The sequence below is a fragment of the Mytilus edulis genome, chromosome 1 (genome assembly GCF_963676685.1).
Source record: "Mytilus edulis chromosome 1, xbMytEdul2.2, whole genome shotgun sequence".
NCBI lineage: Eukaryota > Metazoa > Mollusca > Bivalvia > Mytilida > Mytilidae > Mytilus > Mytilus edulis.
In genome coordinates, this window is record NC_092344.1 from 85562043 (window position 1) to 85577526 (window position 15484).

Sequence of the window (15484 nt, forward strand, 5' to 3'; positions counted from 1 at the left end):
ATAGGGAAGAAGAAGCCTATTGAGTGTATTTGAGGGGAGATCAATGTTGCAAAATATACAAATGGAAAATAATAAGTTGGTTTCGGGATGGTAACTGTAGTTTCTAAGTTGTGTTTCTAATGGAACTTGACGAGGAATAACGGAATTTAAGATAAAGAGAAGTTAAAACAAAATAGATTTTTGTGGACAAGTCAAAAGGTCAAGGTCTGGCTGGGAAAGAAGACTGAAAAAATCAATTGAAATTTCTTGTTTCGGGTGATGGTTTGAGGTACAATTGTTAAATTTTGATAAAACTTATACAAGTTACATAAAATAGACAAAGGTAGGAAGTTGTTATATGTTCAAAGTTCAAGTACACTGATTCTTTGGTATAACTTGTTTTTGATTGGAACAATTGTTTCAGGATATGGTAACACATTTTCCTTGACTAGAATCTAACTTACACATATGGACGTTATACAGACCGCTGGGAAGACACAGATTGTATTGTTGCTAAAAGGACAATGAATGTTTAATTTCACTGTTATATGAATTGTTTTTGTTTCTAAACATTATTACATATTGGTATATCGTCCTTTTTTTTTTAAATCAACGGAGAGTACCAAGACCTAATAGATGAATAATCACAACTTCACAAATAATACAGAATGGTCTTAAATAATATAGATTGTAGGTGCTTATGCTGTGTTTTTTTTTTTTTTAAACTTTATTGATGAACTCTGATTATTGTATCATTCCCCGGTAGTAAACAAAAAATGCTCGAAAAAATGGTGACGAATAAGAACAAACTTTAGGTGATCTGATATGAATATGAGTTTAAAAAGGATAGGGACGGGGCACAAAATGAGATCGAAAAGGTTAGCAAAAACATCATGCCGTTCCCTTATTAATGATTCTGGCATTTTTCGCGCTTGAACCCTGTTTCTCTCCAAAATTGTATATCTGGTCTGTCGGACACATCCGTAAACGCCCTTTGTGGGATATATATCTGTAGGCTTCAAGGAGTCTGAATGACTCATCTGACAAAAATATGCATCATTGATAAGATTATAGCCTAGACCAGTGGAAAACATTGTTAACTTATGTTTGTATATCTTCTCTTTCTTACCAATTGTAACGTTATGATAAAAACGTGGTTGAGTGGAAGTAACTCCTATTGAGAGTCTATAATGACATTTTCTGTCAACATGAGATGTAAGCTTATAGTACAAAGTATTGGTAATTAGCATTTGCATTTTATGGGATAATGCAGTGCCTAAGTTCACCGGCAATCCGCTATACACCTATTTTGAAAAAAGGGAATCAAGTATGTTCCATGACAAAATACTATATCACAGCAGATCCAAGAAACGATGGATTCATAATACTTAATGGAACATCGTATGAAATAGAACTAACTTTTTTCCTCTAACAAATAATTATATACTATTACTGAAGTTTCACGCGAAGATCTTAGAAGTTGGTGTATTAATGTTGAAATGTGTACAAATCTCAGAAAAATAGATCTGGCACAAGAAGGTTTCAATTTCCATGTTGTTATAGCTTTAATAAGCAGCAGAACAAGCCATATGCGATGATTGTCATCCTTATGTGACATGGGCGATTTTCCCCAGATACACTCTGTCGGGTTTCCTGTCCGGCGAAATTGGAAACCGTTCAATGTAAGATAAAATATGGCAGCAAATGTTACTTTTGTCTACTTTTAACAAATGAGTTTATTTGGGTAAGTCAAATTGTTCACCGAAAGAGTAGAAAGGGACTAATCTCAAATTGAAAATCTGAATTGTTCAACAACAATTCTCCATTTATAACCATATTGTGATTCCAAAAGTATTTTAAATGTCCAAGTATCTTCCACAATCTTTCTAACTGTTCTTTGATAAGACACACAAGGCATGGACACAGTCCTTATCACCACCCCTTGGCAAGGAGAGTCTTATAATAATCTTATTATAATATCGGATATAGAAATATATTTTCTAAACCATATTCTGTTAAAAAAACTTTATTATTTATTTATTTAGGTGAGGTTTGCATACTGTCACATCATGTTGATCCCAAAGTCTTGTTCGGACTAGTTTGAACAATGGAGTAGACTAACCAACACTTATGGTAACCAACATCAGACATGCAACATTCTGTAAATGTATTTTCTATCCAATCCAATTAGAATAAAAGTTACACATATTTGGGTCAGGAGCCTGTGGTTCAGTGGTTGTCTTTGGTTTATGTCTCTCATATTTGTTTTTCGTAAATTGTTTTGTTATACATTAGACCGTTAGTTTTCTCAATTGAATTTTTCATATTTAAATATGGAAGGGCCTTTTACAGCCGTCCATACGCTATGAGTTTTTATCATTGTTGAAGGCCGTACTGTTGCCTTTAATTGCTTACATCGACTTCATTTGAACTTTGGTGGATAGTTGTCTCGTTGGCAATTCACATCTCCTTATTTTCAATTAATATATACACCTCCTTGCCATATTTCATCTAAATGGACATAGTGTGATTTGTTTAGGTTTTCAGAAATGTAACTTCAAAAAAGACTTTCTCAAAATTAATATATATAATATTCCTTCATTCTAACATGCCTAAGCTGGAAGCAATAAGAATAATGAGCAAAATATTACTGGCGCCGAGTCATAATATCATGTCGGGGCACAGAGACATCTCCCCCCCCCCAAAAAAAAAATCCACTTCTGAACATATGAAAATCACAAGTTTTTAAGTTTTTAAAATCACAAATTTTAATATCAATACAGGAGCTAGTTTAAGGTTATTAAATCGTGACAGTAAAAGGCTATTTATAGCGTTAGTTAAAAACTACGCACGCTTAACGGTTTGTTCCTGGTAAAAAAAACTTATTTTACAGATGGCTCTACTGAAATGGATTTTGATTGCTTTTTTCCATGTATTTAAGGTAAATTAATCACGAAATTGTTTCATGAATAACTGATGAAGGACCTTCACACATGGAATTGTTTTTTTCCTCCAAGAATCTGCTAAATTGTATTTGGGTCTCGGTTTATAGGTCAGTTTAAATAATAGGACAATTTATTATTATAGGTAAATTATGTGTGTATTACACGGCTGTTATGTAATGATCGTGAACTAATAAGTAACGGTGGCCAAGAATGTTGATCAGATCGTGAAAGATCTGGTATCTGATAATGAATGCATTAAAATAAAATACAATTCAACTTCTAAATCTATGCAAAAATCGTCGAGTAAAATTCGTTCTATTAGCAAAATCAGAACAAATGAAAAATACTAAATGTGTCGGTCAAAATGAGTATTATCAGACAACGCATTATTTTGATCATGATGGATAATGATTGACCATACTAAATTTCAGGTAAACTGATGTATTTGTTATCCGTGTGATTTGATTAAACGTAACTGAATGGGTATTTTATCAAAACTCAACATTCCATCAAAATATGTTTATATAGTTACTTTCTTAGGAAATTCATTATTCCCTATGTACATTTAAATAAATAAAAACAATATGTCTATAAACTTTTAGAATTTATACTGAAATAAACGACTTTAGAGGACAAAAAGGAATTCAGTTTCAGTCTGATTTTCACTCCCTGAGCAAATTATAGAGCATATAGTGATTGCTACATCCATCCTGTCAGATCGTTCATCTGCATGTTTGTATGTTCAAAACAAATGGCCGTCTTATCCCTTGTTTGATTGGAATGGAACTCATGCCGATGGAAGATGTAGGTATGAGGAAGAATTTTATAGATGTTCAGGTCAAAGATCAACATCAATTTTACAAATAAATAAACAAATGGGATCTGTGTCCATGGGACACAGATGATGTCCCTGCTTACATACAACATTGTAAAGGTACATAACTGAAGAATAATTAATGTGACACTACCAAAATTTGAACTTGGTCTGAGTTTTTTGCCATGGTAGGGGCATAAAAATGTTCAAAATCCCATAATTGTGGTAAAATAGTTGAATAGCATGCTACACATGAACGTAAACAATCTTACCAAGTATAAGTGTTTCCTATATGATGTTTTAAGAGGAAGTGGCATCCTGTAAAGTTGTTTTGGTCTTTTTATAAAAAATGTTGGTATCAAACTTTATCCTGAGAGCCTGGTACTTTGTTGCAGAAAGCTTGCTTCATACTTTGTACATGGATGCCTCATGTTACGAAATTTCCGTCAGTCACATGTCCAATGTCCTTGACCTCATTTTCATGGTTCAGTGACTACTTGAAAAATAAGTTAAGATTTTTTGTAATGTTAAATCATCTCTCATTTTAAGTAATAGGATAACTATATTTGGTATATGCGTACCTTACAAGGTCCTCATGCCCGTCAGACAGTTTTCACTTGACCTCGGCCTCATTTCATGGATCAGTGAACAAGGTTAAGTTTTGGTGGTGAAGTCCATATCTCAGATACTATAAGCAATAGGTCTAGTATATTTGGTGTATCGAACGATTGTAAGGTGTACATGTTCAGCTGGCAGGTTTCATCTGACCTTGACCTCATTTTCATGGTTCAGTGGTTATAGTTAAGTTTTTTTGTTTTGGTCTCTTTTTCTTATACTGTATGCAATAGGTCTAGTATATTTGGTGTATGAAATGATTATAAGGTGTACATATCTAGCTGGCAGGTGTCACCTGACCTTGACCTCATTGTCATAGTTCAGTGGTCAAAGTTTAGTTTTTAGTTTTGGTCTTTTTTTCTAATACTATATGCAATATGTCAACTATATTTGGTGTATGTAAATATTTTACGATCTATATGTCAGTTGGGCAGGTTTTATTTGACCTTGACCTCATTTTCACGGTTCATTGCTCAGTGTTAATTTTTTGTGTTTTGGTCTGTTTTTCTTAAACTCTAAGCAATATGTCAACTATATTTGTTGTATGGAAGAATTGTAAGCTGTACATGCCTGCCTGGCTTGGTTCATCTGACCTTGACCTCATTTTCATGGTTCATTGGTCAATGTATAGTTTTCTTGGTTAATTTTTAGTTTATGTGATAGTTGTTGTATAAGCTTTATATTGAGGACTATCAACATAATATCAATGATTATTAAAGAAGGCGAGACATTTCAGCGTGTACACTCTTGTTTTTGTAATAGGATAATGATAATTAGTATATGCATACCTTACAAGATCTTCGTGCTCGTCAGACAGTTTTCATTTAACCTCATAGGGAAACCATTATAGCTCAAAGTACGGTCTTCAACACGGAGTCTGGCACTCATCGAACAGCAAACAATAAAGGGCCCCAAAAATTGCTAATGTAAAACCATTCAAACAGGAAAACCACCGGTCTTATCTAGATTAAAAAAAGGGAAATACTTATGAACCACACCAACAAACGACAACTACTGAACATCAGATTCCTGACTTAGAATAGGTGCAAACAATTGCAGCGGTTTAAAACTTTTTAATAGATACCAACCTTCACCCTTATTTGAATCAATAGTGTAACATCACAACATAGAAAGACAAATTTCTTAGAAACTATAAGCAATAGGTCAACTACTTTTAGGTGTATTGAAGGATTGTAAGGTGTACATGTATTTCTCATTTAGTTTATCTGACCTTGACCTCATTTGCATGTATCAAGCTAAGTTTATGTGATACTTATAGTAAAACTTTAAATTTAGGACTATCAACATAAAATAAATAGTTAATAAAGAAGACAAGATATTTCAGTGTGTGCACTGTTGTTTTATAATGCCCTGTTGTAATATAACAACAGCGACAAACTTTAACATAAGACATTTTGAAATTTTTAGACACTTTGATTTGGATTGTAATACAATTTGACATAAAGCATTTTCAGATTTTCAGGTGAAAACAACTAGTATTTTGTACATTATTGAAAAAACTACATATGCCATAGATGATGTGTTCTTAGTCATACCTGTGTACCGGTATGTCATCAAAGACCTAACACATAGCCAATAGAAATATAGTACTATCATCCCATGATGATGAATAAGACAATTGAATTAATTAACCCTTTCCTCCATAATGACGCCACACCTTTACTCCATAATGACGCCTTTCGACGCCTGTGTAGTCCCTCAGTTGAAACGTATTGCCTACGAAAAAACGTTATCAGACTTTAAAAAAAATGCATCTTATATAAAAAGGATATTCATGAGAATATCTGACTGGAGTTTCATTGATGAAATATTTATTTTCGCAATGCATTAATACGTTAAACCTGATGATTTTAAAAATCCTATGCGAATCAAGTATGTAAAAAAAACATGGAGGAAAGGATTATGGCATTTTTCATATCACTTCCAGAATTTCTATGTGTAATATTTTTCTCTGATTTTTATTTTTCTTAAAACTATTCAACAATTTCTTTTTTATTTTTATTTCTTAAAACATTTTTTGTAATCTTCAATTATACTTACAAATTTCTCTAACATACTTTTACAACTTGGTTAATTTATTTCACCTACGATTACTTCTTGACTAATATCTTAAACCTTCAATTACTACTTGATTAATTTCGTTTACCTTCAACTTCTACTGGATACATTGCTTTTATCTTCAATTACTTATGAATTAATTTCTTTTACTTTCAATAATATTACTAGTTGATTAATTTCGTTTGCCTTTAATTACTACTTGATTAATTTCTGATACCTTCAACTACTACTTGAGTAATTTCTTTTACCTTTAACTACTACTTGATTAATTTCTTTTACCTTCAACTACTACTTGATTAATTTCTTTTACTTTCAACTACTACTTGATTAATTTCTCTTACCTTCAATTACTTATAGATTAGTTTCTTTTATCTTCAACTACTACTTGATTAATTTTTTTTATCTTCAATTTATCTGAATTGGTTAAAAAAAATTCATCTTCAATTATTAATTGATTAATGTCTTTCATCTTCAATCATTACACAATAAATTCCTTTCATCTTTAATCATGAATTGATAAATTACTTTTATCTATACTAATTAATTGAAAGCTATTTGTAAAATTATTGAAAGTTATTCAATCACTGAACAAGTCCTCTCGCTAACATACTACCAATACAAACATGGAATACTCTACTGTCCTAGACTATGTTCGGCAGCTCAAGACCTTACTCACAGCTCATGACCAAGCAGTAACTCAACTCAATCTATTAGAGGGGAAAATCCAGCAACTAAACAAGTACTTGTTTACAGCAGAAATCAGTGGAAACCATGGTTACAGTAAACATCTGATTACATTTGGTTGAGACAAACTGACGTTAGACAACCAAAAAAATAGCAATATTATTCCGAGGGGCATAACTCTATAACAATAAATGTGACCCCATCAAATTCAAAAGTTGATATGTGTTATGTGGTAAAACGCATTGTATATTAGTTTCATTACAATTGTATGTTAGTTTCATTACAATTGTATATTAGTTTCATTACAATTGTATATTAGTTTCATTACAATTGTATATTAGTTTCATTACAATTGTATATTAGTTTCATTACAATTGTATATTAGTTTCATTACAATTGTATATTAGTTTCATTACAATTGTATATTAGTTTCATAACAATTGTATATTAGTTTCATTACAATTGTATATTAGTTTCATTACAATTGTATATTAGTTTCATTACAATTGTATATTAGTTTCATTACAATTGTATATTAGTTTCATTACAATTGTATATTAGTTTCATAACAATTGTATATTAGTTTCATTACAATTGGTAGAGACAAACTAAAGTGAGAGAACGGAAAACAGTTTTGGAATGCACGTACTTTCGTACTGTAGTTTCTTATTTGTGTTTCTAATGGAACTGGACGAGAAATAACGGAAGATATAGAGATTGAAGTTAAAAAAAATAGATTTTTGTGAAAAGTCAAAAGGTCAAGCTCATTTTGTACCCCCATCCTTATCCTTTTTAAATTCATATCACCTAAAGTGTGTTCTTATTCGTCACCTTTATATCGAGCCTTTTTTTTACTGCTAGGGAATGATACAATAATCAGAGTTCACCAATAAGGTTTAAAAAAAGAAAGAAAAAAAGAAACACAACATAAGCACCAATGTATTGGTAAAAATCGTTTGAATTTTATTGGATCAGTGCCTATGTTCACCGGCAATCCGTTATATACACCTATGTTGAGAACACGGAATTAAATATGTTCCATGACAAAGCATTTATTTATATCACAGCAGATCCAAGGAACGATGGATTCATAATACTTAATGGAACATCGTATGAAATAAAGCAAACTTTTTTCATTTAACAAATAATCATATATACTGAGCCAAAAAAGTTTAGCAACACTTTTAAAAAAAAAATTTTTTTTGTTCTTTCTTTTATTTAAACATCATTGATATAATCCTTAGTTTAACCTGTAATTTAAAACAGTCGTACTTTTTTCCTGGTGATTGATTTCGCAACAACCATTTCAGCTTTGCACGTGCAATTGATGTTTTACCTTCTGTACCTGTACTTTTAAAATGATATTAAAAATTTCTTTTTCACTAACGTTCAGCAACACACCATTGGTAAGAAAAACACATACACCTTTGGAAAAACTGCATGGGGCGTCAACCAGGCCTGCCCGAAAATGACCGTCAGAAAGGTCTTGGAATGGTTGATGGCAGAATGAGTGTTACTGACATCGTGGCTCGATTTAATGTGCATACGGCAACAGTTAAGAGACTAACAAAAAGATATCGACAAATTGCAACTGCACAGGATAGGTCGATATATCGTAGATCAAAAAAAACTATTGTCAAGGGAGGAGCACTACCTTCACTTTACGTCAACACGTGACAAGTTTTTTTCCGGCCACAAAAGTAGTGCATTGACTAAGGGCAGCTGCTGGTGTGCCTACCAATCCTTCATTGGTACACTTAGGGCATGGCTGAGAAATTGATTTTGAATAGCACTATACTCATTTTCGCATTTTGACCCTCCCACGCTCCATACAAAGAAAATCCGCATGAATGTGAGTGATAAACATTCATGTTGCTTCTGACATGTCATAATTCCATTTTGTTATTATTAAAATTATATGTTGCTATGATTTTGTGATAAAATAAAATTTCACATTTTTGTTGCTAAACTTTTTTGGCTCAGTATATATCCTATTACTGAAGTTTCGTATGAAATCTTAGACATTGGTGTATTAAAGTTGAAATGTGTACAAACCTCAGAGAAAAAAACAATTGGCATAGGAAGGTTTCAATTTTTATGTTGTTATAGCTTTAATAAGCAGCAGAACAAACCATATGCGATGATTGTCATCCTTATGTGACATGGGGCCGGTTTTCCCCATACACACTCGTCGGGTTTCCTGTCCGGCGAAATTGGATTCAGTTCAATGTAAGATGAAATAAGGACAATCTTTGAGGGCATCAGCAAATGTTACTTTTGTCTACTTTAAACAAACGAGTTTAGTTTAGTAAGTTAAATTCTTCACCGAAAAATTTAGGTGAGGTTTTCATAATATCACATCATGTTTATCCCAAAGTCTTGTTAGCACTGATTTGAACAATGGAGTAGGCAAATCAACACTTATGGTAACCAAAATCAGACATGCAATATTCTGTAAATATATTTTCTATCCAATCCAATTAGAATAAAAGTTACACAGATTCGAGTCAGGAGCCTGTAGTTCAGTGGTTGTCTTTGGTTTATGTCACTCATATTTGTTTTTCGTAAATTGTTTTGTTATATATTAGGCCGTTTGTTTTCTCGATTGCATTTTTCATATTTTTATCATTGTTGAAGGTCGTACTGTTCAATGTCTTTAAATTGCTTACATCGACCGTAGTTCATTTGAACTTTGGTGGATAGTTGTCTCATTGGCAATTATACTCACCTCTGCTTATTTTCAAATAATATATAGCTCCTTGCCATATTTCATCTAAATGGAGATAGTGTGATTTGTTTAGGTTTTTAGAAGTGTAACTTCAAAAAAGACTTTCTCAAAATTAATATATATATAATATTCCTTTATTCTAACATGCCTAAGCTGGAAGCAATAAGAATAATGAGCAAAATATATCTGGCGCCGAGTCATAATATTATGTCGGGACACAGAGACATCTTCCTGGAAAATGCTAAAACAAACACAAACTAGGTGATATTGTGCATTTGAGTCAGGATTTCCGTATTATCGAATCTTTCAATGTTTCCTGTGTTGCAACGAGTCGTTTATCCAGTAAATTTTAAATTTTAATAAAGTGGCATCAATCCACCCTTATGGAATCAACCATAATATTATATTTTCTAATATATATTGTACTCGAAGTTGATAAGCGTTCATGTCTCATTGATTTCCTGTATTATCGACAAAAAATTTGCAACAAGAGGATGACCCCCCCCCCCCCCCCCCCAAAAATCCACTTCTGAACATATGAAAATCAAAAACAAATTAAGTTAATATCAATACAGGAGCTAGTTTTAGTTTATTAAATCGTGACAGTAAGAGGCTATTTATAACGTTAGTTAAAAACTACCCACGCTTAACGGTTTGTTCCTGGTAAAAAAAAAACTCATTTTACAGATGGCTCTACTGAAATGGATTTTGGTTGCTTTTTTCCATGTATTTAAGGTAAATTAATCACGAAATTGTTTCATGAATAACTGATGAAGGACCTTCATAGACGGAATTGTTTTTTTCCTCCAAGAATCTGCTAAATTGTATTTGGGTCTCGGTTTATAGGTCAGTTTAAATAACAGGACAATTTATTATTATAGGTAAATTATGTGTGTATTACACGGCTGTTATGTAATGATCGTGAACTAATAAGAACGGTGGCCAATAACATGATCAGATCGTGAAAGATCTGGTATCTGATAATGAATGCAATAAAATACAATTCAACTTCTAAATCTATGCAAAAATCGTCGAGTAAAATTCGTTCTATTAGCAAAATCAGAACAAATGAAAAATACCAAATGTGTCGGTCAAAATGAGTATTATCAGACAACGCATTATTTTGATCATGATGGATAATGATTGACCATGCTAAATCTCAGGTAAATTGATATATTTGTTTTTCGTGTGAATTGAATAAACGTAAATGAATGGTTCTTTTATGGTGTTTTTTGTGTATTTTATTTAAATAATGAACCCCTTTATCGTTTTTTAACTATTATATAATGAATATTTTTTAAATTTAGATACAAAGAGTTCTTCCGAGGTCAAACACAGGGGGAAAAGCAACAGCACGAATACATAAATGTATAATTCCCTTAGGCTTTGTGTGCAATATTTAGACTTGTTTCCACTTAAGAGGCAACATATAATTGATATTTATGTAAGAAAGTTTACCAGGAGCGCACCTAACCGAAACATGAATGCCTGACCTTTCACTTTGATTTATAGTTAAGAATTAACAAAATTCTGAAATAATCTAACCCTTTCCAAACAAACAAACACAGTCAAGTTTATTTTATTAAACTAAACTGTACTATTGGAACTAACGATTTAGTTCCAAATATAATAGCATGATGATGTTTGAATGTTACTTTATTAATTGCCTTTTGGGTAATTTTCAACAAAAGTACATGAATTTTGCGTTAAGTGTAGTGCATGTATTGTAAAGGAATAACAAACGTTTTGACAAACACATTTCTGTTTGTTATTTCCGCCTTGTGTTGCCTATTTATAAAGCAAACCGGGATTTTTCCATAGATATATAAGCTGGCTTGAATTTGATTGCATTCGTGGTCCGATCTCAGACTTCTCACAATAAGATCGCAACACTTTACCAGGTTCAATATACCAGGCAAATATGAAACGTGTCACTAATATTAGTTCAAAATTTAAGCATTCTATATCGATGTGTAATTAGTTATGTATAATAATAGAATCCGAATAGTTAAGATATCAAAGAAAAAATATATGTGTGTGTGTGTTTGTTCCTGTCTGCCTGGTAGAATTTGAAAATTTAACTTGATGCTAAACAAAACAACAGCCATGGTCATGGTCTGCGCCTAGTTTTAAAAAAATAGATCATTTCTACAAACAACATGTCTTTGGTATCTATCTATTTAGTCAGACGATTGATAGGTGTATCAATTGTTAAACCCCAGTTCTGCTTTAAGAAGGTGTTGTAAATTTAGAATTAATTGTCTCTTTTTTTTCGTTTCAGCAGCATGTAAGTGCTTACCAGTGCTTAAACAATGTGGATCGACGTTTCGAATGTTGTCATCCATGTAACAAAATGGACAACAAGTATCCATGTACGTCGTTATGCCCAAAAGACTTTTTCATTATAAAAAGGACTACAGATTTGAAATGTTCACAAAAAGGATCCATCATAACCTTTGAAGGATTTGAAGATTTTGATATGGATGAACGAATGCAACCATTGTGTGTACGTGAATGCCCTGAAAGATACAAAAACTCTTCAAAAACAGAATGCCAGTACTGTGATGCAAACTGTAATGGGACTGTTACCATGGAACACTTTGATAAAGTTAATGGCATTTCAATCGGGTTATCTTCCTTAGCATTGGCATTCTGTCTAGTGATTACTTTCATCATCTTATACTGTGTGTTCAAGCGCAGACGTATAAAGAAAACGAAGGTAATATATTATGTGTATAGGTTAAGAAATCTACTATTTTAAAAATAAACAAGATTAAAAGATGCAAGTACACTAAACAGTTTGAGTTTACCGGTATTTTAGTTTTCGTAGGACTCAATATTGAATTGTTTGTTTAACAGATGGTTATAACCTTGAAACCGAAAAAAAGTTTAATAGAAGGAAATGTAAAGTGACCAAACAGATCGATAGTCAAACAAACCTTATTACTTAAAGCATTCAAAGAAAGAAACTTATTATTAAGGAAAACGGAATATTGACCAATCAACCATGAAAATGAGGTCAAGATCAGATGAACACTACCAGACAGTCATTTACGTCTTACAATCAACAAATATAGTGGCCGTATTGCTTATAGTATTAGAAGAAAAAATAGACCAAAACACAAAAAATAAACATTGACCAATGGACCATGTAAATGAGGTCAAGGTAATATGAAACATGTCAAATTGAGATATACACCTAACAATCGTTATATTAACAAAATATAGTTGACCTACAGCATACAGTATGTCAGAGATGGTCATACCCATTTAACTTTAACCATAATCACTGATCTATGAACGAAGTTTAAATCAAATGAATCCTGTCCTACGAACATGTATACTAAACAAGAAACACAAATACCAAATATAGTTAGTCTATTACTCATAACAGTTGAAAATTCAAAAGACAAACAAAAATAAAAAAATCTTGTTTTTAAGCAGCCGCTGCCTCATGAAAATGAGGTCAAGGACAACGGACTTATAACGGAAGTAAATTTCCTTACATAAGGCATCTGAATACAAGGTAATAAGCCTCCGGGTCTGTTACCCTCTAAAATATTTTGTTTTAATTTGTATTTTCGCCGGCGCGTAGCTACAGTTATGTCAAAACACCCGGGCGTGCACGTTAGTTTTAGAGGCAAACATATTTTGATCCAAATAAATTAAAGTACGTTTTAAAGCACAAGAGCCATTGTAATGCCTTCTTCGATGAATCGTGATTAAAGCCATAAGGCTTGAGAAAGACTATTTAACTTCCAGGGGGAGGGTTATGTGTTTTGTAATTTTTAGACGGTGGAAGACCAGGATGCTTCATACTTTATATATAGATGCCTTATGTTTTGAATTTTTCGTCTGTCACATGTCCATTGTCCTAGGCCTGGTTTTCATGGTTCAGTCACTACTTGATTAAAATTTGTAACGTAAATTTCTCTCTTATTATGAGTGATAGGATAACTATATTTGGCATGTCTGTACCTCACAAGGTCCTCATACCCGTCAGACAGTTTTCACTTGACCTCGACCTCATTTCATGGATCAGTGAACAAGGTTAAGTTTTGGTGGTCAAGTCCATATCTCATGGTACTATGAGCAATAGGTCTAGTATATTAGGTGTAAGGAATGATTGTAAGGTGTACATGTCAAATTGGCAGGTGTCATCTAACCATGACCTCATTTTCATGGTTCAGAACTAAAGGTAAATTTGAGTGTTTGTCTCTTTTTTCAATACTATATGCAATAGGTCAACTACGTTTGGTGAATGGAAATATTTTATAATGTATATGTCATTCCTACAGGTTTTATTTCACCTTGACCTCATTTTCACGTTCATTGCTCGGTGTTATGTTTTTGTGAATTCTTAAACTATAAGCAAAAGGTATTGTATGGAATGATTGTAAGCTGTACATGTCTGCCTTGTTATGGTTAAACTGACCTTGGCCTCATTTGCATGGTTCATTGGTCAATATTCATTTTTCTTGGTTAAACATTAGGTCAACTATATTTAGTGCATTTAATGATTGTAAGGTGTACATATATTTCTTGTTAATTTCATATGACCTTGACCCCATTTTCTTTGATCATGTTAAGTTTATGTGATGGTTGTAGTAAAGCTTTATATTTTGACTTTCAACATAACATTAATGGTTAGTAAAGAAGGCCAGACATTTTAGCGTGTGCACTGTTTAAATAGATTTTTTTCTCGTTTTCTGTTTTAGGCAAATCCGACGAATAATACAACTTATGATTCTGCTTCAACCCCTGTGATCAAAAGCAATAATGGTGAAATAAGTAGCAACGAATCTTACACAAAACACGGTGGTGTAACAGTTACGATAGATAACGCAGAGGAGGTGTCAAATACTAGTGATACATTAGATAAAGACTATTCTTCAGATAATTCAAATAGAACTAAAGATGGACGCCTTTCCGAGTACCAATACCTTGAAAATAACAGTTTACAGACATTGTGCGTTGCTGAATTAAAATCCAAATGTTATGGACTTCAGCCAAGAACAGACTTGGTCAGCAACCATGAAAGCATAACAGTTTTAGACATTGAAAATGGTACTTTTTTAAATCCAGAGAGAGTAATCATACAAAATATAGATCATATGATTGTGAAAGGAAACCCAACAATAAGTGTAGGACATGTTATTGGTATTTCGGTTTCAGATTAAAGTGAAACGATGATAAATTGCATTTTTTTTTGGGGGGGGATTAAATAGATAACAAGAAAAGGTATGAGATTTGATTATAGTTCACGACATTAAATACATGTATTTATTAGAGATTTTGGGTTCCTTATAAACGTAAGGAAAATTTGGCATGATTCAGTTGCAAAGCGCAAAAGATAATAACTTTTTAACTGTGCTAAATAAACGACTGTAATGATGTATTATGGACTTGGAACATTCTACTGTTATGTGAAAGAATGTTCAAATTATCGAAATGAATTTTTATCGTACGAAAACCGAATTTTAAGAACACTTTATAATAAACTGTTCCGTTTTTCTGTAGAAATTAGGTTAGCTGTGTAACAAGCGTTGAGAATTGTTTTATAAACATTAGACTCGATTGTTTTTGGTATAACCAGGATAATTTGGTTTTTGATTAAAGTCCATTGTATTTTGTGAAAAA

General features: G+C 32.3%; 1 protein-coding gene across 4 annotated transcripts; it reads left to right on the forward strand.

The window, feature by feature from the left end:
- Window positions 1-2839: 2839 nt before the first annotated feature.
- LOC139493079 (uncharacterized) lies at window positions 2840-15484 on the forward strand. 4 transcript variants are annotated; one of them, XM_071281237.1, is made up of 3 exons: window positions 2840-2920; window positions 12126-12563; window positions 14563-15484. In XM_071281237.1, exons 1-3 carry the CDS (start codon window positions 2873-2875, stop codon window positions 15022-15024), a joined length of 948 nt encoding a protein of 315 aa, XP_071137338.1. In that variant the 5' UTR covers window positions 2840-2872; the 3' UTR covers window positions 15025-15484. The 4 variants fall into 4 exon arrangements, with proteins under 4 accessions (XP_071137338.1, XP_071137350.1, XP_071137328.1 ...); XM_071281249.1 differs by having other exon boundaries at window positions 12129-12563; XM_071281227.1 differs by lacking the exon at window positions 2840-2920 and adding an exon at window positions 10492-10579.

Coding starts and splice junctions, on each gene's coding strand:
- LOC139493079 (XM_071281237.1), top strand. CDS start 2,873: ATGGCTCTACTGAAATGGATTTTGATTGCTTTTTTCCATGTATTTAAG. Junction 2,921..12,125: donor CTTTTTTCCATGTATTTAAG/GTAAATTAATCA, acceptor TTTTCGTTTCAG/CAGCATGTAAGTGCTTACCA. Junction 12,564..14,562: donor GACGTATAAAGAAAACGAAG/GTAATATATTAT, acceptor TTTCTGTTTTAG/GCAAATCCGACGAATAATAC.